Below are 26,124 nucleotides of genomic sequence, written 5' to 3'. Positions count from 1 at the left end.
TTATTTGTGCTTCACTGTCAAACTGGAAAAAGATCCTGAGGAGAATGACAGAGTCATTTTAGGTATGGCATTGTTCAGTATTTTCATTAATAATTTGGGTGATAGAAGACAGTATATTTATACATGACAGTAGTGTGGGAGAAGCAACCATGAAATTGAAAATATTCTTGGAAAATTATCTGAATAGTCTAAAATCAGGATAAAACTTAAAGGAAAGAACAGAATTTTGAAGTCATGCAGGAGTACTCAACTGCGTAAATATGTGGCAAGTTGCAAATAACTGGATAGATCATTCTGTAGAAAACGGAGGGGCTGTAGTGGGTCACAAACTAAACATGTCCACTACGTCATACTTCAAAAAAAGACAAACAACATACTAGAATTTAGGAACAGAAGCATTGCTTATAAAACACCTAAAATAATCTCTGTTGCTGGAATACAGTTTTTAATTAAGAACACCACAAAGATATACATGTCTTCTTTTAAGCATCCAAAGAAGAGTCATATGGATGACCAAAGACCTAGAAAACCCAATTTACAAGAGCTGAAAGGAATTGGGTTCTACACAATTGGGATCTACAGAAAACATAACTTCAGAGAAAACATGATGGAGCTATTAAACTTCATAAAAAGTGGCTACAAGCCACTCTATCCAGTGTGGATAAATAAGATATAACTTGCTAAACTCTGCAACAAGAAAGGATTCCACCTGGACATTAGAAAATACTTTTTAATAGCAAAGGTAGAGGTAATATATTAAACCATTAGAAAGAATTCAGCATCTTGACGTTATGCTAAACTCTTCAACATTTCTTTAAGTACTTTCTGCCTGCCTTCATAAAATGAACCTAAAGTAGCCCAACTTCAACACAGAGTGTTTCCGATGCCCATTAACAATTACATTACATGTCTTAATTTGAGACACTGAGAAGAATCTTATCCATACATCATGTTCAGGGATGGAGTTAGGGAAAAAATGCATGTAGTACTAGGACAAATAAAAGTTAGCAAATGGGCAAATCCTTTGATGTAGCTAGGAGAAATGCCAGAGATTTAAGCCATTAATTTTAAGACCCAAAAAGCAAGAAACAAATTAATTATTATATAATGCTATTCCCCTGCAAAAGATAGGTAAGTACTGTTATTACTAATGCTAATAAGCAGATACATCAGAGTAGGGAATTCTTTTCTACCTTTCCTTAGCAAGTTGTAATCTGTATCATTACACCCTATCATGTAAACACAAACTCATAATATGGAGGAACTGAAGTGCTTCACATCTCAGTCTGGGAGACTATTTTAAAAAATGTCCATCTCGTTTTTGCCAACCAACTTCTTTGTTCAACTAGGAGGCATGTGTCAACGTAATGAGCCTCCACTTCTGCTAGTCTCCACACAGACACATCATTAACAGTATCACTACTCTTAAGCAACTTCTGTTAGTAGAAAGGAAGGCTATTCTCTACCACATATGCCTTGAGATCCACAGGTGTCTCCATAAAATTAAGCATCATTCTTCAGAGCTTTTCCACAGCATCAGTTCAATTTGTGTGGGCAAGACATCAGCTCACAGATAAGCATAATACAGCCTTTGTTTTCATAATTCCATGGACTAAGCTGTAGAAAAATGTGTTCCTTTTGTATTTTTCCACTTCTCAAACCATCCTCTTGCTCCAAAGTGTAGTTATCATTAGTTCAAGGTGTCTTCAAGAAGTTGCAAAGTTTTGAACATAGTACTACTCACATACAGTAAGACAAAAATTCAAGGCTATTTCTTTCTTAAGGTGGTCTCTGGTGTACAAAGGGTTTCTGTAGGCAGCAGGTTAACACTTGTGGTTTCTGCCAGGAGGCTCCTAGTTAGTGTCATCCCTAAAGCTCAGGCTAACTCCTGAGTATTAGATATTTTTTAATGTGATGCTACCCCACAAAGGTCTAACTTCGCCAGTCAATTGACATAGTTATTACTGTGACATAGTCACTACTGTGACATAGTCCAACTTTTTAAAGAGGCAATTTGGAGTTTTCCTTACTGGGGAAACTCTGTGGCCAGCAGCAGAGGTAACATAAAGAGCTTCATCATCTTTGATACATGGATCTTTGTGACCTGATGCTGACATCAGAACAGTCTTACTTGGGCATGCACAGTCAGAGAAGGAATTTTTTATGTTAGCACAGAAAGATTTACTACAAAATCCTACAGAATTCTGCTACAGTATTTTAAAATCTCCAGTCCTGTTCAGTATCTTTATCATGACCTCGATGAAAGGATTGAATGTTCCCTCAGTAAGTTTGCAGATGACACTAAACTAGGAGGAAGTGTTGATCTGCCTGAGGGTAGGGAGGCTCTTCAGAGGGATCTGAACAGACTGGACCAATGGGCTGAGACCAATGAGATGAAGTTTACCAAGGCCAAGTGTAGAGTGCTGCACATGGGACATAACAACCCCATGCAACACTACAGGCTTGGGGGAGACTGGCTGGAGAGCTGTCAGGCAGAGAAGGACCTGGGGATGTTAGTTGACTGAATATGAGCCAGCAGTGTGCCCAGGTGGCCACGAAGGCCAACAGCATCCTGGCTTGTATCAAAAACAGTGTGGCCAGTAGGTCTAGGGAAGTAATTGTGCCCCTGTACTCGGCATTGGTGAGGCCACACCTAGAGTGCTGTGTTCAGTTTTGGGCCCCTCACTACAAGAGCACTTCAAGGCCCTTGAGCGTGTCCAGAGAAGGGCAACCAGGCTGGGGAAGGGGCTGGAGAGCAAACCTTATGATGAGCAGCTGAGGGAACTGGGGATGTTTAGCCTGGAGATGAAGAGGTTGAGGGGGGACCTAATCGCTGCCTACAGTTACCTGAAAGGAAGTTGTTGAGAGGTGGATATTGGTCTCTGTCCAAGCAACAGGTGATAGGAAGAGAGAGAATGAACTCAAGATGCACCAGGGCAGGTTCAGATTAGACATTAGGAAAAAGTTTGTCACTGAAAGAGTTATTGGGCATTGGAACAGGCAGATTGACCAGTGCTAAAAACCTGGGGACTTTTCAAGAGTTTCTGAAAATGCAGGGGATTTAGAAAGCTACAGTTTAGCTGAGCACTTAGTGTCTAAGACCCACAACTTCTGATCAGCTATGGAAGTGTAAGACAAGGAAAATTTACATCAGTTCCCCCTCTAAGGAAGGATATTAAAAAGAAAAAAACCCATTGTTCTATCTGCAAAGCCAGACAAAAAATCGAATTACATTAAGCTTTTCTGTAACATTATTACATTTCCTAATAAAAAATTTAAAAAATTGAAATGCTAAATGTGTTTAAATATTACTAACAAGTATTTCTGTATGCACCAATGCTTTATTTCCAACGGATTATGTCAAGTCCGACTGACTTTGCATTCAAATGATTCCATTACAAATTATACTTGAGCAGTAGAAAATGCAGAGAAACTCAAGGATGAGCGAATTCACACTGATCATGGGAAAAACAGATACATATGTTCAGGTAAACAATACGGAAGTTTCAACTATGAAAAATGACATCAGCAGAACTCTTGTGTCAGAGAACCCACTGCTTTTTATCTCCCATGTGGACCTGCTGGCGTCAGTGAGACACGCAAGCTTCAGCTCAATCTGTTCACATGTAGGAGCAGCATCTTTCCCCCACACAGTTCCCGTTGAACAGCAAGACACTGTGCATTGTTTACTTCAAAGTAAGGGCACTAGCACGTCGTCTTGGGAACACGTGATACTGGCTAGACAGCCTCACAGCATCCGACAGTCACCTGTCCAGAAACTCTGGTTGCAGAAAGCAGAAGTTACTGGAGAGGGGATACTGTTCTGGGAAGAGTTAACAGAACAGGCAGCAAATTGAACCATTGCAGCTCTACTCAGCTTGTCACCTCAGTGCTTGCAGGTCCCAGGGGCTATGTTCATATAACCAAATCTCAGAAAGTAACTTCAGCACCTTCTACTTGTTCCATGATTCAATGAGTCCAAGGGGTTTTTTCACTAATGGGCTCAATGAAACATCAGATCCTTCAAACCTTCCTTGAGAGATTTATATTACTGGACATTGTAGCAACAGCTTCCTGACACCAAAGACATTACAACCGAAATCTGCAAAATCTGTTAATACCATCCTCGAAGTTTATTCATTTGCCAACTTCACAGCTGCGCTCCTAGAACAGGGTCAATACCTGTAAGTACATTTTGCAGAGATAGAACTGCATTTTCTAAATCTTTCTACCTAAATGGGACAATTTTCACAATTTTAGCCTTGATTAACAAACATAATTGTAATTTAGGAGTGAGGTTGACACGAACTAGACTGATCTAGATCAGAAATGCACAACTGGATTTTTCTAGAGTTATTACTGAAGTTTTATTTCCTACTTTCAATATGATAAATAGATTCTTAAACACATGTATGCAAGTATAAAAATGATGAAACACAATTTTCTTTTTTCTTTTAATTCACCAGATGTTAGTACCATGAAAAGAAACACCAAGAACCAAGAGAAGTGCCTTGGAAACCAACAGGGAAATAGAACTTACTACCTTTATAACATATTCCATTGTGAACAAGAGATTTATTTTTGCAGATTGACAGACTACTTCCCATAATTCTTTTAACATGCATTTTGTATGTTGTCAACAGTTTGCAGATTGACATTCTTTACAGTAGCATAACTGCCAGTAGTACCTAATGCTCCATACTTCAAAACACACTTTACAACTGATGTGTAATGCTGCCAAAAATTATGTAAACACAAATCCTTCACCAAGAAAATTGATGTTCTATTGCTTAATTCTACAATTTTAAGGAATGTTTGTTTGTATATCTAGAACTACTAAAGATCTGCTCCACAGTAGTTGTGGTCACTTGGTATCCTTCATGCTTATGCAATTTTTTAAAAGTTTGGTTAAAACAGACTTGCATTGGGGTCACATTGTACCCTAGGAGTACAAATTGCATGACAAATGGGAACATATTTCCAAGTAGACATATTTTTTGGAACAATGGAGCATGGATTTTGTACACAAACACAAGCTGCCATTAATTTACTTTATATAATAAATGTATAAAACATTCCAGCAAACGTGCAATATGTAAATACTGTAAATAACAAGCGTAAGTAATAAAGTGTTTGGTATTAAGTTGTCCTCAGTTTTCTTTCTGTTCACTGAATCCAGAATTTGATAAACAAGTTATCTCCTGGTAGCTGTTATCAGTTTGGTAGTCTAAGGAAGAAAGGTACACCCACCTCCGAGAAGTCCAGGGACCTGGACGCCCTCTATGGATTTGTGAGGACAGACAGACCTGCATGTTCCAGTCCCACAGAACACCCAAAGCACAAGGCTTCTCCAAGTCTGTCTGGCATTCTAAATTTGAATTTTTTTTTTTTTTTTAATGACAGTATTTTGGAGTTTTATTTCCAAAAAAATCTTCAGTCTGTTCATGAGACTGCAAAATGATATGATCAGTAAATGTCCAATAAATCATTTCAGTATCAAAAAACCCTCTGAGTCAGTGAATGTTTACTCAAGAAGCCTTGATACACATTTCCCTTTCTTCCTTAAATACTAAATCCAGTTGTCACAATCAAATGGCTCAAACAAGAAGGGTTTTATGCATGATCTGTAGATGAACCTCAGGTGCTATTACGTTAATACTGGCATTTAGCTTCCACTTTCCTTAATTCTAACCACAAAATGTAAAAACAAAAACAAATAGAACCCTCCCCACTCTAGGAAGTACCCATGAGCCAGGATTATTGAAATTCATACTATAGCCTTCAGTATCTAGATCTTCAGAACAAAAAATAACCCCACCTAGCTGAGGTACAAAATCCTATCCTAGAACACCACTGGATTTAGTAAAGGACAAGTGCATTATTTTGTATTTGCTTTCAAGTGATCACTAAGTGCTAAACTGCCATTTCTCGGTGGAATTACCACATGCATACCAAAAAACTGGTAGTTAGAGGAATCTACTGCTAGAGGGTTCATTATGGGGCTCACCTGCCCCAAACACTCATTCAGCACTTCTCTGTGGCCCCACTGACTGAAATCAGACCACAGCGTAGTACTTAACATGTGAGTTTAAAACAGCACAAATTTTTGTAGCAGAACACCTGAAATCTGATTAAATAAAAACTGTTCTAGAAAATTTCCTTGTAAATGAAAATTAGTAATTTATTTAATGACTTCATAAACAAATATAAATCAGTGTGGAGGGTTGACCCTGACTGGAGACCAGGTGCCCCCCAAAGCTGCTCTATCGCTGTCCATCCTCAGCTGGACAGGTGACAGAAAATATAAGGAAAGGGTCATGAGACAAGCTAAGGACAGGGAGAGATCACTCACCAGCTACAGTCACAGGCAGACTCAACTCAGAGCACCTCCTCCTCCTTCACTGACCTTGGTGTCTGCGGTTTTCTCTTGCATCTTCTCACTCCTCTCCAGCTGCTGTTCTGCAGCAGGTTTTCCCCCCTCTTACCTCTGTTATCCCAGAGGCACTACCACTGCTACCGATGGGCTCAGCATTGGCTGGGGAGGGTCACTCTTGGAGCTGGCTGGTAGTGGCTCTGACGGACCCTGGGGAAGCTTCAGTCAGCTTCTTGCAGAAGCCAACCCTGTAGCTCTCCCCTGCTACCACAACCTTACCAGGTAAACCCACTACAGCAAGTCAATCTCATGGAAGTTTCCTCTAGAGTTGGCAGAGGTCAGCATGCTTTGACAGAAGACACCACTATGCTATAGCAGCTTTTCTGTTTATTCAGTGTTAGGTATAACCTTACTACATAAACTATACAAGCCATGATGGTGGGAGAGGGAAGGAGGAGCCAGTTCTGCATTTTTTCATACAACATAACATTTTTCATGGGTGGTATTTTAAACCAGGAAGAGCTTAGTCATCCGTGTGCTACATGATTTGCATATTAATCCTGTGCTCACTGCTTCTCTCGGAACCCAAGTAATGGTACTGTGCAGCTCTTCCTGAAGGCATTTCCTGTTCTCTAGTCTTGTATTCCACCAGTTCTTTTAAAATACCATAGCGCTCTCCTTCCCCTCCTCCAAAAGAAACACAAGAAGGATAAAATCAATCAATCAATTGGCTTTTTTGTCCTAGTAGAGCTGGTGAAGTATTTAGCCAATAGATTACTTGCTGAAAATATGCCTCAAGGCTGAAACTGAAAATCTGAACTGAATTCAACACTTAGTATTACTCTAGGGAAAGACTCCTAAGCCTAGTGAAGGTAAACAACAATGCCCTTTTATCTCCATTCTGTCATCCCAACAGCTCAAAGACAAAGATTTAAGGCTTTTAAATCTTAACTTCAGTATGTAGGAACTAGAGGTTCAATTCCTAGTCAGCCATGAATGGGAAAGCACAAACCATCACATTCTCAATCTTCTGAGTTATTTTATTTTCCCTGAAATATTTTAAATGCTCATAACATGAGATTGCACCTAAATAATTACACTTCTGAGTTTAGAGCATAAAACAACATTTAAGATGGCTTGTCTCTAACTGCCCATCATTTCCCCCTCATTTATTTTGTTAAAGCATTCACAAAAGAAGTGGAAAATATTTTTTCCAGAGTCAGTGCTTAATCTGACCTGAAATACTACACATAATACTCTTTGTCCTTTAAGTGAAACAGCTATTTATTAACTTGATCTTTAGAAGTCCAAACTATTGGTGATGTAACAATGCCCAAAGGTCTGGATTTCTGCATTTGTGTTCCATCTACCACTTGGCCCTTTTATAAGCAGGTTCTTATGTTTTACATCGGATGGAAATTTTAGCCCAAAACAGAAACCTCTTTAACACAAACACAGCTGTCCTACAACCAGTCCCAGAAACTTAATAGCCATTGTGCAGTCTGCAGCACATGCAGAACTCCACCAGGATCCCTCCCATCACAGGAATAACAGCATCATCTCCCAGAAGGGAAAGCGCATGACAAATACAGGGGTTAGTCTACTAGTTTGGAAGGCAGAGACAAAATCAAGGCTAAATAAGTAAGAAAGCAAGTTTTACTGATCCAGTTTTACAGATTGTATGGTAACACTAGTCCACAACAATGTTGGTATCAGTTACATTACTGATCTCAGTACATTTAAATCTAAGGCAGGAATGAAAGGTGAAGTTGAGAGACACATGGATTTCTAGAAAACAATCCATTTTTGTCTAAGAGCAGAACTTTGTCCTTACTGTTAACTTTGTATTACATTACCATTGGACTGTCTTCATTCAGCTTGAACTACGCTCTCAGAGAACACTTTTGACAGGCTATCCATTCTCCTGAGTAAATCTGAAAATATTGTCCAACACCCACAAGAACTGAGATTTAATTATAAATCTCTCATTGATTACATTGCATGGCTTTGAGTATTTTACTACTACAAGATAGAAAATGTATCTTTCATGTTTAGGCTTTTAAGCTGATCTGTTTGGCCCTGAAAGTAAATGCTCTGTTACAAGGACCTGAATGCTTGGAAGTGACCACAAGCCCAAAGGAAGACTTCCTAGAGAAGGCCTGTTAACATCAATCACTATTTCTGAACTAAGCTAATCTTAATTAGTATAAAAATCTATTAGAAAAAAAAAATCTTCTTTTAATAACTGAGCATTTAAACTGATATAAACGCCCATTTTCACTGGATCCAGATAACCAACACAGAGGTTTTGCTTGCCTAAGCTCCAAAATAGTGCTAAGAGCAATGTCTCTCTGGGGACAGGTGGTTCTTTTGAGTCTCTTAGGCTCAATGTGAAACAGCTTCAGCCCAAAGGCTGCCATCTAACGATACTACAATGACAGGCCTAAGTTAGCATACGTGAACTACTGTCTTGCAGACTCCTACTGAAAGCTGGTCTATATTAGGTCGCTGAGAACGATTTACATTAGGTTGATGAGAAGATCTCAGTTTAATTAGTGTAGCGCATAAAGAAGCAAGACATCCCTTTTGCAGTGCTTGTGAGAAAGCACTGGAGGAGCTTACAGATACATTTATTCTGAACAACATACTTTATTATTACATTGATGTGTGACAAAATTGTTGATCACCTAGTCCAATTAAAATTTTTATATTTTTTAATTAGATGACATAGAAACTGAAATATAAAATGAAAAAGTATTGCATCTACTGAGGCATAATTTTACAATTTAAATACAACAATCAAGTAAACCTTACATATTTCAGATGCTAATTATTTTACTTTGGAAATAAAATGATGAAGCATTAATGAAACTTCTCCAAAAATGCTTTACAGCATCTAACACACTGCTCGTAAACAGTTTCAAAGTCCTTTTCACTCCCCTAGAAAAAAAAACAAACAAAAACAAAGGAAAAAGAAGGTAAGAATAGTAGTATCAGCTCAGACTAAAAAATTTTGCAAACTGGTTTCCCTCCATCAGTAATACCAAATAACTGACATTATGAAAGAACAGGAATGGTACAGGTACTTGGTAATAGCTTTTGCCTATTTCTCCCTAATTTCAACTTCTGCAGCTCAGTAATTTCTACAGCCAAACACTGTGACTTTGTAGTCAACAGTCCTGGATGAACTTACCTTCACGTTTTCTTCAACATCCTTCACTTCACTTTACATTCACAGTAACCTGACATTGAGTTTCACAGTTTAATGAAGCACTGTGTAGAAACGAACCCCTGACTCTGTTTTGAACCTGCTTCCCCCGATGCCATTTCATATTCTCTGCTTCTGGGGTAATGACTAGCAATTCCTTATTCACCTTTTCCACGATACCAAGATTTTACAGAACCCTGTTGCATCTTCATTCACTCCTGTTTCCTAAAGTGAAGAGCCTTCATCTATTTGTTTGCTCTTGGCTAATATTAGTCAACTTTGACCATATCTGTCCATGTCTTTGTCTCCATCTTTCCTGATGACATCCTCATTGCATAAAGACTGACCAACCAGGGCTTCACGCAGTATTGAAAATATAGGTGCACTGTATTATTTAAATTTAAGTAAGTGCTATAAGCATACAGAAATGTCTTCCTTTTCTATCCCAATAATGTATATTGCTTTGTCAAGTCATTTAAAAAATGTTTACACTTTGTATAACATCGGGTTTTATGCTGCATGTCAACTGTGGGATCTGGAAAGGTTACATTCTACACATACACAACTTTTAAGCAAGCCACCCAAAGAATTTTTTACACATACATAGTACGGATCTTCAATGATAAGTTGTTTCTGTGGATCATAGGTTCCAAGCAGTTCAATTTTGGCCTTGCAGTTACTAACTTGGTTGCTCTTCCTTTTCAGATCTCTGTAAAAGAGAAAATAAAGTTTTCCCATGAATTTTTCTTCTGGACCTTTTTGGCATCAGCATGAGATGCTCATGACTGTTTCTAGAGAACACAGGACAGTAAGACGTGTCTGGACACTCTAGGCTGCTGCTTGGTTTTGCTTCTTGTGGTGTGGAGGATTTTACTTTTTTTAAACTGAGAATGGAGGACTTATACATTAATTAATTCAGAGCATAAACACCAGTCAGGCACTAGACCTAAGGCTCAACAGCACTTTGTAACAATAAATTTATCAACTTCTTCCTCAAATCAGTCATCAATACTTTCAATGTCCACCTTTAGCTTGTACTGAAGAAAATAATGAAAATTATCTAGAATTTTCTTCAGAAGTATGAGTAAGTTTCTCCCATGTGTTCAAAACCCGCGTGTTTAATTGGTACGCTGCAAGTTCTCTCAATACTGCCTCTAACTCATGGGAAGAACTACTACATTCAGTCAACATATGGATTACTTGTGATGTCTTATAAGTCACTTGGAAGACAGATGTCACGTTTAACTGCTTAGCTTATCTCATCTCAGGCTTTTTTGGTTTTTATTTTTGTGTGTATTTATTGAACAGGGCTAAATTAACAAACAAGATTTACCCCAGCTAACAACCTTAGTTCAGAGCTCAATTTCTATTAGAAAAGAAAAAAGCACACCATATTTAATCCCTTCAAAGTTCCCATAGTGTCTTCTAGATCCTGTGTGATTAGAAAAACAGATCACACTGAACAAGACAGCACCTCCTCACACTTTAACTACAGAGGTATCAGCTGCACAGAGTATACTGAATTTCCATGTCCTCAATCCTTGAGTGGAATGTGTCGCACAAATAGACCACTGAATCCTAGCACACTGAACTTCTTAGAAGTGAAGAATCCATCTATCAGGGTACAATTTACAAACACACAAAAATAAAAACCAAAAAGCCTGAGATAAGCTAAGCAGTAAAACGTGACATCTGTCTTCCAAGTGACTTATGAGACATCACAAGTAATCCATATGAATTTGTTCCATTTCTTCATACATTACCTTAGATTGCTCTCATCCATACAAAGTATATAGTCAAAGGTCTGGAAATCATCTTTAGTGACCTAGAATTAAAAATACGTGCTTTAGCCTACAAACAATTTGATTTATAAAAAAGGAAATAAGGCTTTTTCAAATTTCTAATAAATCAGAACTACAAAGAGAGACAAGTAGAAAGAATAAAACTGTGTATCTTCATCAACTTTTACAGCAAGTTAAGGCATTTTAAATATACTATCATGTTTGTTTATCTACTGCAAGTTTTCCACAAAACTAAGTTACGTGTTTTACCAATACTACTCTTTTTGTTTTGTTTTAAACACCTCATGCATCAACTCAGAAGATCATTACACATGACATTAAACTAAAGTAATATAAAATCTAAAGCAGGTTTCCAGTTGTGGAAACCATGCAATAAAAACGTAAACAAATTGCTTTCCTGATAGGAAACAAAGATATAGGTAACCTGGAATCAGTTGCAATGCTTCCAATTGAGAAATTTGTTATTACACAGAAAAAAAGATGTCAAGTGAAATTCAAACCTGAAATATCATGGTATGAGTTACAATCTCTTAAACACATTCACTGTATTTTAGGCCTTATAAGTTCACAAAAATTATGGTATGATATAAAAAAAAATCTGTACGTCTTCCTACCACCACACCATCTGTTCTCTTTCTTTCCTTACTCCTAAACATGAATATTAACTAAATCCAGAGCTCTGAGTTCAGAGTCAGGCCAGCAAACGTTGCAGATTACATTAGTACTTAAGTTAGCAGTTTATTTGGACTAGAATAAGGATGGCTGCAGCTTTTTACCAATATAATTATATTTCAGTTGACATTTAAGCCTTAACTTAGGGTGAAATCTTCCCAGACCATGCCCAGAATGAGAGCATAAGATACCTAATCAAGTGCCCATAATAAGGATGAATGAATGGTTCTCATTAAGACTACACTTCAGTCGCAGGCCTACGTGTAGCGTCATAACCAAGAAACCTGGGACACTTGTTCAGTAGGGGTTTTTCTGGCAGGTGTCTCTGGGAAGGATGGGCTGGAGAAGCAAGTAGCCACATGAACAGATAAAAAGGCAAAACACATTATTCTGTAAGTCAGAGTTTTAAGATTATTTACATACTAAAAGATGAAGTTTCAGATGACAAAAAAATCCACTTATTTTTGTGCAAACAGCAAATAAGACAGCAATTAAGCTCCCAGAACAGGGTTGAAGGAAATACCTACAGAAATTATCACTAGACTAAAGCCATAAATGGAACATTCCACATAAGAGTTGAAAGGGGGGACAGGGGGAAGCACTTGAAAATAAAGGGTTAATGGTGAAAACTAATGCAGACTTGTTTATTTTCACTGTAAAAATATTTGCTATATTCATGCAGTGCCTTTGACCTACGAAAATATTTTTGCAGTGGAAATAGCTCTGTTTTCCTGGCAACCCTAAGCAGTACCTCTACAAGCTTCTTCTGATTGCTCTATACAGCTAAACATTCATCCCTGCAAAAATACGTGGGCATAGATTTCTTTGTGCTGCAGACATATGTAAGAATTCAATTTAAAAAAAAAAAAAAGTGAAAAGGAAAAGCACACTTGCCACACTCCCCATCACTTCCCATTCTCTCCCTATACTTGACAACTTGACAGTTCATAGCTCCCTAGGAACCAGCACTGACACAGTTGCAAATGCAGCCCTAGAAACAAGATTACTGGTTGGCTTGGTCTCTTAAGCCCTACAGTTACATCAGATGCAAAAAGCTTAACTGAGCAAGCACCAGTGAACTGAAGATTTTCCTCAAAACTACGAAAACAAGCATTTCGGGGGAAGAAACAGAGGACGTAAAAATTTATGTACAGTTTGAGAAGAGTAGTGGAGAGCTTGAGTAGCCAACGTTAGATGGAACCATTGCATGTAACCATTATTAAAGACCAAAGGAGAAACACATCATAATTCCAATTTATTTGTTAAACATGTCCCTTTGTTTACAGAACGGAAATCTCACTTTCTCTGTCTAAAAAGCAAAGAGAGGCAGTAGTCCTCAAATTTATCCAGTTGTGAAAGAGTGTTAAATACAAACTTCCTCTGATCTCAATTTCATATTTAAGGCAAATGCACGCTCTGAGTCATACAGAAATCAATTTTGGCCTCCGCATGAATAAAAGCGAAACTGATTAATACCTATCTGGTTTGTGCATGAAGACTAAGAGCTCTGAGAATGTCAATGGGTGCATAAACAGACAGGAACCTACCATCAAGTAAAATGTTAAAATATTTTTATATAGAGACATAAACATTTATTTTTATGTTTTTCACATAAAATTCATTTCAACAATAACCGTGTATGATGGTAGGATGCAACCACTTTAACATTATCTCTTACATAAATCATTCTTGTAGCATTTATGTCAGTCTTGAGTAAAAAAAAGACTCAATCCATGATTATCATAATTATGCACAAAATTACATGAAAGAAAGTGCCTTTCACTGAGTAGGTAACAGTCTTCCACAAGAGTGAAGAGGATAATTGCATCAGGTAGTCATCTTACGACAGTATTTTGAAGGCAACATAAGACAAATCCCTCTTCTCTATTTCTGCAGCTTCTGTATTAAATCTTTCTTAATCTGTTCTGAAACAAGTCACACACAAAATTCTATCCTTCAGTCTTTGTCTAATACACTTCTACTTGTGCTAACCTGACCACTCTAAAATGTCCTATTCTGCTGTCGGGTCTGTGAACTATAAGACCGTCATCAGGTCCACACAGTTTAAATAATGATCAGAGACCATTTGACTGAATTTTGGATTGGAATAAACAAATACTGGAGCGACATAGTTCATTCACATAAGTGCAAACCTCTAGTTCAGGAATTTGAAAATTTCCTCTATAAAAGAAACTGCCTGTACTGGGACGTTTTAGACAAATTTTCATTGTAATTTTATTGTTTTGTTCTTGTTAATTTCCTCTCCCTGTATATGTAACATCTTAGGCTCTTCTGATTTAAAAATCTCTTCATTTTGCTTCAAGGCAGAGGATCAGCTGGGTTTGGATGCTTTGCTTCAGTTTAACTGCTCATAAACCACTTCAGTAAAACCAAGAACAGTTCTCAAGTTTCCACAGCTCATCTTTTAAGAATACAAATAAATTACACTACTGTGGCTGAAATAGTGATTGATTTCAGCACCATTTAGTTTGAATAATGACAAATAATTCTCTTTGTAAACATCAATAAACAGTAAATCAAGAACTTGTAATAGGAAAAGATCACAACAGGCTATTTCTCTACTAATTATTCTACTAGTAAAATGCCGAAACAATGTTGTGCTCAATCCTGTTTGTCTTGCTGTATAATGGAGATTAGTATCAGGAGAGGTCAGCAGAGGGCAATTGTCTAATTGAAGGAATTTATTTTAAGAAGTTAAAAAACTAAACATGTAGTCTTTGAAAGTGAAGAAAGTAAACATGACCTCAGTAAGGTCTAGTAAAATTCTGAAGGGAACAGAAATGGAAGATAATAAGACTACTTGATCTTTTTGGCAGTACAAGAACTAGCGGCATAAACTCAAGCTAAGTAAAGGTCAAGCCCTAAAGGAGTATCTTATACCCAGAGAATAGTTAGCTGAAGAAAGTTATGTGCATTTATTTGAGTGTCTGAATGACTTAAAATAGATGCAGGCACATTTATTTCCAACCTCACTGGAACACAGCATGGAAATATACGTTCCTTTATCAATGACAACTGAGATGACTTTTAGCAAAACTTAGTGAAATCCTTGAAGTGACTATGCTGATTCTGGATAGGCCAGAGTTACCTCCTCAAGCTGCCAACACAGGTGAGCTGAGTTAGCCCAGGCTGTTACCACACCACCTGACATCACTTCCCCATAAAAGGGGCTGGTCAGGTAGGGGTTCTCCTGGGTGCCTACAGGGCACTCTGAGTGTGGCCAGAGCATCTTGGTCCTCAGGTTGTGCAGTACTCTGTGTTATTGTTGGGTTGGTAAGGTACTCTGTGTTATTACTGAGTATAAGTGAAATGGGCTGTTCCTGTTCTCCTTTCATGGTGATTCTGTCAGTAAACTGTCACCCCAACCCATGGAGGCTCTGCCTGTTTCTCCTCCAGGAGTAAGCGAGCTGTGTGTGGTGCTCAGCCACTGCTTGGGGCTGAACCACCACAGTGACAAACCTGCCTTTGACTTCAGAATGTTTCAAGGGTATGTCTTTCTCTTAAGTTACTACTGGCCATGATACTAATCTTGAGTTTGACAGCCTTCATTCTAACTTAGCACTCATGCAAGAGCAGAAGCATTTTGTGATGGGTGAACAGATACTCTCTTTTTAGATATGCTAAACAAAAATACAATTCTTGTTGAAAGAAGACCCACAGATCGCTAGAATAAAACCATTCTAAAAAAGTATTAAAAAACATTTCAGAAAAATGTCAAAAATATTAAACCTTTTCTATAATGCAAAAACAGCTCCAGTGTTTCCTAGCTATACTTCTAATGAAGCTTAACAACAGGAAACTCACCTCAACTACAAGTTAGGTCACTTTGCAGTCCTTTGAAAAACTGCACATAGTATTTATTACTTAATGCTTAACCACAAAGCAGTCAAATGACTTCTGTGCTTGTAATGGTTAGGGCTAAACAGAGCATGGGTATGAATAAGAAAGAAAATATACTCTCTTCTACCTGCCGTGCTTTATGTGCTGTCTCTATGCCATGATTTCTTAGACAGTTTAAAGCCCTTGCATCTGGGGAGCGCCCCACGTTCCAGTCTGAAACAGCAGCACTGTCTGTCATCCACTGTAACAGAACAAATACATACACATATTTAAAGAAAATTAAAGTACAGTACCTGCCTGGCAATATGATTCATGGTAATGCCATGCTTCTTCATGCAAGCCTGTCCTCGATAATCAGGAGAGCTTCCTATTTCATAGGTAGATGTCGCAGCACTGTCTATCCTCCACTACAGAAAAACAAATTTATATTTTTATGTCTCCTTTCTACTAGCTGGCTATGAGATAGTTATTTCTTAGGAAGGAATGCAAATAAGTAGCTTACCTTATTTTCAAGTTTTTCATCAGTTACAAGTTTCCTAAAAACAGCTTCAGCTATTGGAGAGCGACAAATGTTTCCTATAGAAACAGGAGATTAAAGGAAAATTTCAGACAATTAAAATAAGCAGTAACCATGGATTTGCCAGCATGGCTCGGATTAGATTTTTATTATTTAGGTAGAACATAGTTTGCTTATGTTATTGTAACTCAAGAGATTCTGCAAGTGTGGAAAGCTAAAGTCTTGCACATCTGTTGGGGCAACTTCCATTATCAACCCAGGCTGGGAGGGGACATGACAGGATTGAGAGCAGCCTTGTAGAGAAGAACTTGGGGATACTGGTGGGTGGAAAATTGGACATGAGCTGGCAATGCGCTCTTGCAGCCCAGAAAGGCAATTGTATCCTGGGTTGCATCAAAAAAAACATGACCAGCAGGTCAAGGGAGGTGATTCTGCCTCTTCACTCTGCTCTACTGAGACCCCACATTGAGTACTGTGTCCCGCTCTGGGGTCCTCAGTGCAGGAAAGGCACGAAACTGTTAAAATGAGTCCAGAGGGCTGGAACACCTCTGAGTGAGAATTTGGGTTGTGAAGCACAGAGAAGAGAAGGCTTAGGGGTGATCTAATCACAGCCTTTGTACTTATGAAGGGGGCTGCCAGTGACAGTACAAGGGGCAATGGCTTTAAACTGAAAGAGGGTAGATGTAGATCAGATGTTAGGAAGAAATTCTTCCCTGTCAGGGTGGTGAGGCCCTGGCACAGGTTGCCCAGAGAAGCTGTGGCTGCCCTCACCTTGGCAGTGTTTGAGGCCAGGTTGGACGGGGCTTTGGGTAACCTGGTCCAGTGGAAGGTGTCCCTGCCCATGGCAGGGGGTTGGAACTGGATGTTGTTTGAGGTCCCTTCCAACCCAAACCAGTCTGTGATTCTATACTATCCATCAGCCTCTTGAAACACACATTGTATGAAAAGATTTAACTTATTAAAATAAATAGGAGGACTATTGTCCTCCTATATATAAGCAAAGAGTCTGTCATCACAGAAGACCAGGCAAAATTATGTAATTTAAATGGCAGCAAATCATCTTTCTCTTCAAATCTTACTCCACACCAGCAAATTTCAACTAGCCCTTCTCTGGAGAATCAGAAATATTTGCCTGAAGCATTTACATCACTGCCTGTTTACAAAAAGTCTTGGACAATTTCACAACCACTGTGGAGCCAACATAGTCAAATGGCTGAATAACTCAAGATTAGAGATGCTCCTGAAGTCACTGAAGGTCAAACTGAACCCTCACTAAGAGCAGCTTCCAAATATTAATCCTAATTCCCCCCTCACTCCCCACTCCCCCCCAAAAAAGTCAATTACAGAAGCTCTAAAAACACCTCAGGAAAATAAATTTTCAGTTTTGGGGGGGTCCAAAATATAGAGGATTTGGAACAAAATATAACTGATGGCAAAGCTGAAGTGCTGTTAATCAGCCAACAAATAGTCAATTACTTAACTATATAAATACATAATCAGTCTTCCCTTCCAATAGACTCCAACTGCAGTAGCCACTTGATCTGACCTTGCTTGCAGGAAGAACCCATTTCAACAGAGAGAAAGAGCCCTGTTAAAAACTAGAAATGGCTCTGCAGCATTTGCTCCACTGCTGAAGCTGTAACTGCCAACCACCTAAGGCAGACCTCTCAAACATGCATGCAAAAATACGTATTCTTTGGAAAGGAATTAAACATCTCAACAATGAAATAAAACCTATTCGACTATTACTTGAACTTCTCCTACCTTTTCATCCTTCAGGAATTCTGACAAACCGGATGGATATTTGTAATATTTGATAAGTCACCCTGATGCATAATAAATCATGCAAACTTTTCTTCACTTTCCATTGCAGAGAACATATGACTTTGCTTATCTCTGACTTTGAGAAGCAACATTAATTTCTATACCTGTGAATAAATCACTCTTCTACTACTGATTAAATTCTTTCCAAATCTCAAACAGCAAAAAAACCTGAAATGCCCATGAACAAGGCTAAATTTCCAGCAGCAAAAATAAATTTTCAGATCAGGCACCTCATCTTCATTTCTATATTTTTAACTATCAAAGTAGATACTTCACTGCAAAAGAGAAAGAAGCTGCTATGATCTGGGCATTTAATAACTTGCTCTCAGTCTTGCCAACTCTAAAAAAAGAGTGGAGAGTGAAATACTGAAATAATACAAATTTGTTGTCAAAATTTTAGAGAACATCAAATCACTAACCGGGCAAACACAACTGGCTAACCATTGAGAAACTGATCTTGCTAAAACTAAGTTAATTTTGATGGCAGTAGATCTTCTTCAGAAAAAAAGGATAATATTTCCTTTGTTTGAACTAGTTTATTCCAAGCAGAGAAACTAAATTGATCTCAGAAGAAAAATGAAGCTGGATTGGGTTTATTTATAAAGCAAGTGAGAAAATACATTATGACTTACTAATTACAAAAAAAGTTAAAGAATATAGTAATAAAACTAAGTTAAGCATTAATCAATATAATTTTAATAGGAAACAGGGGGAACATGGTAACACAAAGTATAAGGCAGAAAAATAATAGAATCACAGAAAAGATCCTTCATAATCAATGAGCCAAACCCTTTGATATTGCAGGAATGCACAGCATCACTTCTCTTACAAACACATCAAACTTTATTTTAAAAAACATCATCTATCTTAAAGGCTTAGCCAGATACTCATTTCCTGTGGTAGCCAGAAACCTTCCAATTCCCACTTAATATTTATTCTAGGAAGTCTATGCTCATCTGATCTTAGTTAACATCACCCTCTGTTTTAAAAACTTCTCCTTCCTTCAGCAGCTACAGAATCCTTGTCAAGAGTAGCTCTGTTGAACTAAACAAACCAAACTCATTCTCCTCATGACATCAACCGACCCATATCTAATCACTCCAGTTAAGCCAACTCTACACTTGTTCTAATTTGAATTTATTTTTTCTTGAATACTGACAAATTAAACCACACACTATGTTGCAGGAAAAGTTTGGGGCTTTTTAAATAAAACAAATTGGTTAAAAAGTCTAAAATATTTACTTAGCTCTTTTGTAAATAACCTGATATAACTTCTATAATTACGTTTGACTCCTTCATGAGTATCGAATATGCAATCACAATCCCCAGCTTCTAATTTGTCCATTCCCCCTCTTTCTCTGTTGCTTCAAACTGCTGACCTTAACATCTTCTTACTAAACTATTAAATTCTGTTTCCATTACACCGCTGTTGAGGCCATCCACTTCTTCCTGTATGTTGTTTTTCCTCTGTATAAATGACCCCAACACCACTGTGTATGAGCAGCAAGTTTCACTAGCACACTCAAAATTTCGGTAGTACGCAGTGATTAATACTATTGATCCTACCAATTCTTTACCTTGCTCCCAGAATTTCAAAACAGTACTTTTGAAAAACCTTTCATAGCTTTTTTCTCTTTGACCTTCTGCTTTACCTGGATCAAATGACTTGTTCCAAATTCTCACTCTTGTGTAACCTATTCACTAGGTAAAATAAATGCAAAAAATTTCATCTTTGATGATACTGTATCAATCATCATGATAAATGGCACCATGATCACTGAGTGATTAAATATATTAACCACCACTTCTAGCAATAACTAGCAACTGCTGTTACATTCCCTTTGAACAAACATGTAACCTAGTTTGTGACTTAAAAATTAACGTATTCCGTGATGAAACTTTTCAGATATTACAGAGGTATTAACACCACTATGGAACTGCAATCACCATTTGGATCTATTCTTGGACTACAGACAGAATCCCAGCAATGACTGAATAGAAGCTCTTGTCTATTGCATACTCTGCAATATTATTTTCATCCTAACCAACTCTGTTCAGCCATGGTACTCATCTCGTCACTAATGTAAAAGCCCTATCTTATCTCACACTCCAAACTTCCATCCTTGTTTTCCAGTTATCATCCCTTTCCCACTACAATTTCTACCCATTTTATGTCCAGCTTTACATCCATCAGGCTTTGTTGAAGTTCCTCACAGGTGCACAGTATTTCCTAAGTTATGGACAAACAAAACTGAGGAATGAAGATGGAAATCTCAAAACAATTTATAGGGAGATTACCTTTCTCCTTGGACTGGAACCCTATTTTCCTTAAATGTTATCCACACTTTACCATAGCTGCCTGTCCTCTGGTGTTCCTATCTTCTTTGATGTATTTCTGACTACCATAATCATGATCTTCTTATGTAGAAGATAATTACTAAAGTTCTCTTAACATCCACCTTCTCCCTTCATTTTGTGAATTTCATGCTTTTAAGTTGTAGTGACATTTTCACTCATAGAAAACTCGTACCCATGGTATCCAGACAGACTCTTCCCATTCAAATAAATGCTACAAATAACCTTGCATCATCATATTTGGAGCTAAGAGACTTAAATCACAGAATCAGTACTGGAACCATCTGTGGATCACTTTTAGAGTCATGCTTTCTCACTCATTTTCTAGGAGCAAGCACTCCACTGATGGTTATCCAAGCCAGTGCTTAATTTTTTTGAGTTCTTACTCCAGTCTGTGCATTACTCTTTGACCTATTTCCATACAGGAACAGATGTGCTGCTTCTACTGACAGAAAAGACAACTTGAATTAATTTCATGCTCAGGTCCATAGCTCATCTCTAGGTACTGTTCACCTAATCACCTGTTCTATCAATTGGTTTTGTATCTTCACTGTTCCTTATTCAGCACTCTAACTCCTTCAGACCTTCCCAAATGCAAACAGATGCTTTTCTCTTCTTCCTTTGTTTTTCCATCTGTTGTTTGTAACGGAAGTTTTACTAGCTTTCACCACTTCACATTTAAAACCTTCTTTTGACTTTACTTGTCCCTCCATGCACAGTCAGTTCATCCGAGTGACTGTAATACTGCATCCCAGGACCATTTAATTAATCATTCACGAGGTCCCCTTCAGAAGCAAGGATTTAAAACTCACTACTCTATTCCATTCTGTACTCAAAATCCTGTCTGAACTTCATCAAGATTCCTATTTCTTTCCTGTTTCATCCAACTTGTCACACTCAGCATTCAGTTAGTCTTCTAAAGGCTCTGATTTTAGTCTATATTCCCTGGCCTTTCTATTCACAATTTCATCAAATACTTACATTCTTTATCTAAAACATGTAGGTATATAGCTACCTAAATGACATCATGTAACTTTCATACATCATCCCACAACCAGCACACAATGGGATTTCTCACAGACCTTGCATATTAGCATATGTGCTTCTGCACATATATATATATATATGACAGAAACAGAGAATGGTTCCCAAACCATTCTATGCTTATTTGGTTCCAACCCCCTGCCATGGGCAGGGACACCCTCCACTAGCCCAGGCTGCCCAAAGCCCCATCCAACCTGGCCTCAAACACTGCCAAGTTGGGGGCAGCCACAGCTTCTCTGGGCAACCTGTGCCAGGGCCTCGCCACCCTTCTTTTAAAAAATTTCTTCCTAATATTTAATCTACATCTATCATCCTTCAGTTTAAAGCTATTGCCCCTTGTCCCACCACTCTATGCCCTTGTAAACAGTCTCTCCCCAGCTTTTTTGTAATCCCCCTTCAGGTACTGGGAGGTTGGAATAAGGTCTCCCTGGAGCCTTCTCTTCTGCAGGCTGAAACAAGCCCAACTCTCTCAGCCTGTCATCACAGAAGAGATGCTCCAGCCCTCTGACCATCTTTGTGGCCCTCCTCTGGGCTTGCTCCAAAGGGTCCATGTCCTTTTTCTACTGGGGAGCCTAGAGCTAAGAGAACTCAGTTTCACCTCAAGATACCTAAACGGGGATGTCTACAAGAGCACTAGATTTAAAGTCCCTCACCAATCAAGGTTCTGTTGATAAAATCAATGTCAATAGCAATCCAACTTCCTAGGATTCCTGGTAATCAAACCATCAGCTCATTAGCTGAATGTTCACATTTTAAAGATCTCTCCCTGCAGCAAGATTAATTATACTCAGTTATCAACTTTTGGAACATTATACCTTTCCCAGCAACCTAAAGGTTCCCATTTAAAGTAAAAGGAAGTTTTCAACGCATAAGCACCTACTCACAACAATCAAGCTCTTTAACAATTTTTAAGCATACACCTTAATCTTATTTTCCAATTCAAAGATTGGCTTTACAACCATGTTTTCAACTCTCTGGTGCTTCTGCATCATCCTAAAATACAAATTAAATAAGGCATTGTATTCTTATAGCTTGTCCTGATTCTGGCCAGGCCACAGTCAGGTGAGCTGAGTTAGCCTGAGCAGTTTTCCACACCACCTGACATCACTTCCTCATAAAAGAGGCTGGATCCTGTACAGCTCTAGGATAACAGTCCTCATTTCAATGCCTAGCTTGGGGCTTGAACTCATGACTTCAGGATTAGAAGTCTTATGTTCTAGCACTACCCCAGCCTTTTGAACCACCCAGATGAACCAGGCTACAGCTATCTTACAGTGCTCCACAGAAGCAAGGTATTTTCCTTATGATTTTCTAATATTCTCTTTCTTTGTTTGAAAAATGACATTAGATCTTCTTGTCAGCTTACTAAAGAGCGTTATTACAGCGGCTGTTTGCCAGGACTTCTTCAGTGTCTTATATCCAAGCTATTACTTTCCCATTCTGCAGCTATAAACGTGGGGTGTTTTTTTTGTCCCATGAAGCCTTGTATTTGGCTATATGTAAACGCATAATGCATTGTAACAACTGAACTAGGAAGCGCAAATCAATGTTTTGAGGACCTAGCCAAACCCACTTTACTTACTGTTCACTTGTCCTACAACTGTTCCTCCATACACGGGAGAGATCAGTAAGTCAGTACCTGGTCTAACATGCCCATGCAGCTTGTTTTGTTATAGCGGAGAAGGCATCAGAAAGACGCTGACTTATGCAACCCAGCATCATATTAAGCTCATTTCTGGAGCTAAACCATTAATTAGATGAGCTACTAAGCATAAAAAGACCAAACTGCATTTTGGTTCCCCTCCAGCTTTAATTATTTCTTTGCCTTGAATAAAAAAAAAAAAATTCCTGGTGCCTTTTCTTATACTGTAATTACATATGTTGCTGGGTGTTTAATTTATTTCTCAGTGATGATGGTCCCTTATCATTAACATCGTTATGCACATTAACTAGATTGTATTTTGTTGTGTAATGAGTATCTGCTTATCTCACTGCAAAGAAAGAATACAGTCAATAGATATGTCAGTAACAGGTTTCTCAAAAATAACAGAAAATTTAATTTGCCATGATGGCTTTACTTTTGAGGATCAGCTCTCACTGAATGTGGCAAACTTCAGAATTACTGTGCTTTACTAAGAAGTACAGAACACTACTGTTCTAGAAATCTGCTTACTACTCTTTTCAGCAATAACCATATGTATTATTTCTATTAAAAGGAGGAGCTGTTAAGACATAAGCATCATTATTCAAGGCAAACAAATTAATCAAAGATAAAGAAGGAAAAAGAAGCCAGTTGCCTTCAGAACTTAACTGAAAAGAGTATGTGTTTGTCTGGAAATAAGAAGTGCTTGTCATGTTAATTATGTCGCATACCATTAGGCTTATTTTTTTATAAGCCAGTATTATAGAAGAGGACATTTAAAAGGTATTTACAACATTTATTTAAAAAAAAATCTATTAACATCGGTCCTGAGTAGTTCATCCTTTCCTCAAGGTTAATATAAAAATTTTTACTCTGTACCTAAAATTATTATATTATCTGCCATAAGAAGCGATTGTCTAGATTAGGGACTTGTTAACAGTGTAAATCATCATGGACTTACAGACCTATAGATACGTATGAGTTGGTTCATGAAGATTATCACTGCCTTTAGAAGGTAGTGTCTGGACAGAAGGATACATACCAATTAGATGTTTTAATACATCAATGCCTGTCTACGCCACTGGCTCCCAAACACACAGATCTGGATAATCCCTTAGTAAGAATGTTTTTCCTAAATTATTATTAGGACCTGATTTTACTCTAAGGTAAACATCAGAATGTATTACACAAAACTATACTCTTGTTTTGTTGTTCAATTAATCTGCCTTTCTCCTATTACAACAGAAAAGCAGAGAAGAAAAAAAAAAACCCACCCCACATTAACTGATGGTTTTGTAACAAAACTGGCAAAATGCCAAGGATTCACAGGGATCAACTCCCAGGACATAACATAAGGGCTAGGCAGTGGGTAATTCTAAAAGCCTTCCTAGATCACAGCAAACAACCATCCTCAAAAGGGAGCAGAACCAGCTGTTTAGAGAGATCATGTACAAAACAGAGCATGCCCCTGTAATCCATCTAGTCAGGTTAGCAATTTGTTCGTTGTGAAGATGCAGAAGATCATCTTGCCTATTAGTAATCAATTGTCTTAAGCTTCAGAAAAGCATCTAAACCCTTTCTGATGCTATTTACATTTCTGTGTTCCATGACTTCTCATGACGTGAGATTCACAACTTAAATACGCAGAATATATTATAAATAAATGCTTCCTAGTTTGGTTCCACAGCCCTTCAAAAAAAGTCTTCCTCTTCTCACTCCTTTCCATCATCCATAATTTCACAGATCAAAGTAATCTCCACCAAGTTCTTTTGCTTACTTCACTCCTAACTTATTTCCCCCCTTCTTACAGGGACTGTTCCGCTAACTTCAGACATTCCTATAACTGCTTTTTTCCCCCTCTTATGTCAGGTGCTCAGAACTGCAGAGCACGTCCATGGGGTACGGCTGCAGACATGCGGCGTCACGCACTCGCTGGCGAGCTCTCCGTTCCCTCCTCGCTGCTCTACAAGCCAAGCAGCGCGCCGCCCGTCTCGGAAAGCTATTCCCAACCACCGTTCGGTGCTGCTCAGGGGTAGCGGTGATGAAGGCAGAGCTCCCGATGGCTTACGGGTGCTTAGGAGCCGTTCTTCCCCACACATAACCTGCGCGCTTACCGACGCCGGGCTTCGCGTGTTATTTCCTACCGGTTGCTCCGGCCTATCACAGGGAAACGTGAAGGACATGGGGTACTGCTTTCTGCCTTCCCGCTCAGGTCTTACTCCGTCCCTCCCCGAGAAGGCGGCAGACACCCCCAGAGCCACCCTGGGCCGGAACTCTGGCGGCAGCCGTGACAGGCCCGCCCGCTACCCCGCCGGGCGGGACCGCCCCCGCGGCAGCGGCCCCCGCCTCACCCTGCTCCCGCCACCCCTGCCCGGTACTTCCGACCGGAGAGCGGCGGGAAGAGAACGGAGGAAGACCCGTCCTCCCCTCGCCACGCTCACCCAGGCACACGAAGAGCACCGACTTCACCTCCCCGGCCGCCATCTTCGCTCCGTTCCAGCCAGCCACCGGAGAAGGGACCTTCTCGACTGTCGCGCCGCCCGCTCCTTGCTTTACGGCACCGGCCGTTACAGCCGGCTACATTTTTTGCCTGAAGCGAGAAAAAAAAGGGGGCGAACTATGAAACTCTGCCAAGCACGAGTGCGTGCACGGGGGCACGGGGCGGGACAGGGCCGCGCCGGGCACGGGGGCGGCACTCAGGCAGGCATGCTGGCAGGCAGGCGGTTGGTGGCCGCCTCGGCCCCGCCCGCCTCACCTGCGGCAGGTGCGCGGCTCGGCGGGGCCGCCCCGGCGCGGCCCAGTGCGGCGGCGGCGGCGAGGAGAAGC

General features: G+C 39.2%; 1 protein-coding gene across 2 annotated transcripts; it reads right to left on the bottom strand.

Annotated features, from left to right (window-relative positions):
* Nucleotides 1-7,398: 7,398 nt before the first annotated feature.
* ACP1 (acid phosphatase 1) lies at nt 7,399-25,792 on the bottom strand. Of its 2 annotated transcripts, none has more exons than XM_084261358.1 (6): nt 25,740-25,792; nt 16,419-16,492; nt 16,210-16,323; nt 11,345-11,406; nt 10,185-10,290; nt 7,399-9,313 (listed from the first exon to the last, which is right to left on the bottom strand). In XM_084261358.1, the coding sequence occupies exons 1-6, from the start codon at nt 25,780-25,782 to the stop codon at nt 9,236-9,238; spliced, it is 477 nt and encodes a 158-aa protein (XP_084117484.1). In that variant the 5' UTR covers nt 25,783-25,792; the 3' UTR covers nt 7,399-9,235. The 2 variants fall into 2 exon arrangements, with proteins under 2 accessions (XP_084117484.1, XP_084117485.1); XM_084261359.1 differs by lacking the exon at nt 16,210-16,323 and adding an exon at nt 16,044-16,157 and having other exon boundaries at nt 25,740-25,786.
* Between the last annotated feature and the right edge of the window lie 332 nt (nt 25,793-26,124).

The sequence above is a fragment of the Gallinula chloropus genome (assembly GCF_964237585.1).
Source record: "Gallinula chloropus genome assembly, chromosome: 3".
Lineage (NCBI taxonomy): Eukaryota > Metazoa > Chordata > Aves > Gruiformes > Rallidae > Gallinula > Gallinula chloropus.
Note: the sequence above shows the minus strand (reverse complement) of the source record. Positions and strands in the feature narration are given on the sequence as shown.

Excerpts from the sequence above, each read along its gene's own strand:
- ACP1 (XM_084261358.1), bottom strand. The coding sequence starts at position 25,782 with ATGGCGGCCGGGGAGGTGAAGTCGGTGCTCTTCGTGTGCCTGG. Across the intron at positions 11,407-16,209 it reads TGAATCATATTGCCAGGCAG|GTCACTAAAGATGATTTCCA; the intron begins GTACTGTACTTT and ends TTTTAATTCTAG. Across the intron at positions 9,314-10,184 it reads TCATTGAAGATCCGTACTAT|GGGAGTGAAAAGGACTTTGA; the intron begins GTATGTGTAAAA and ends TTTTTTTTCTAG.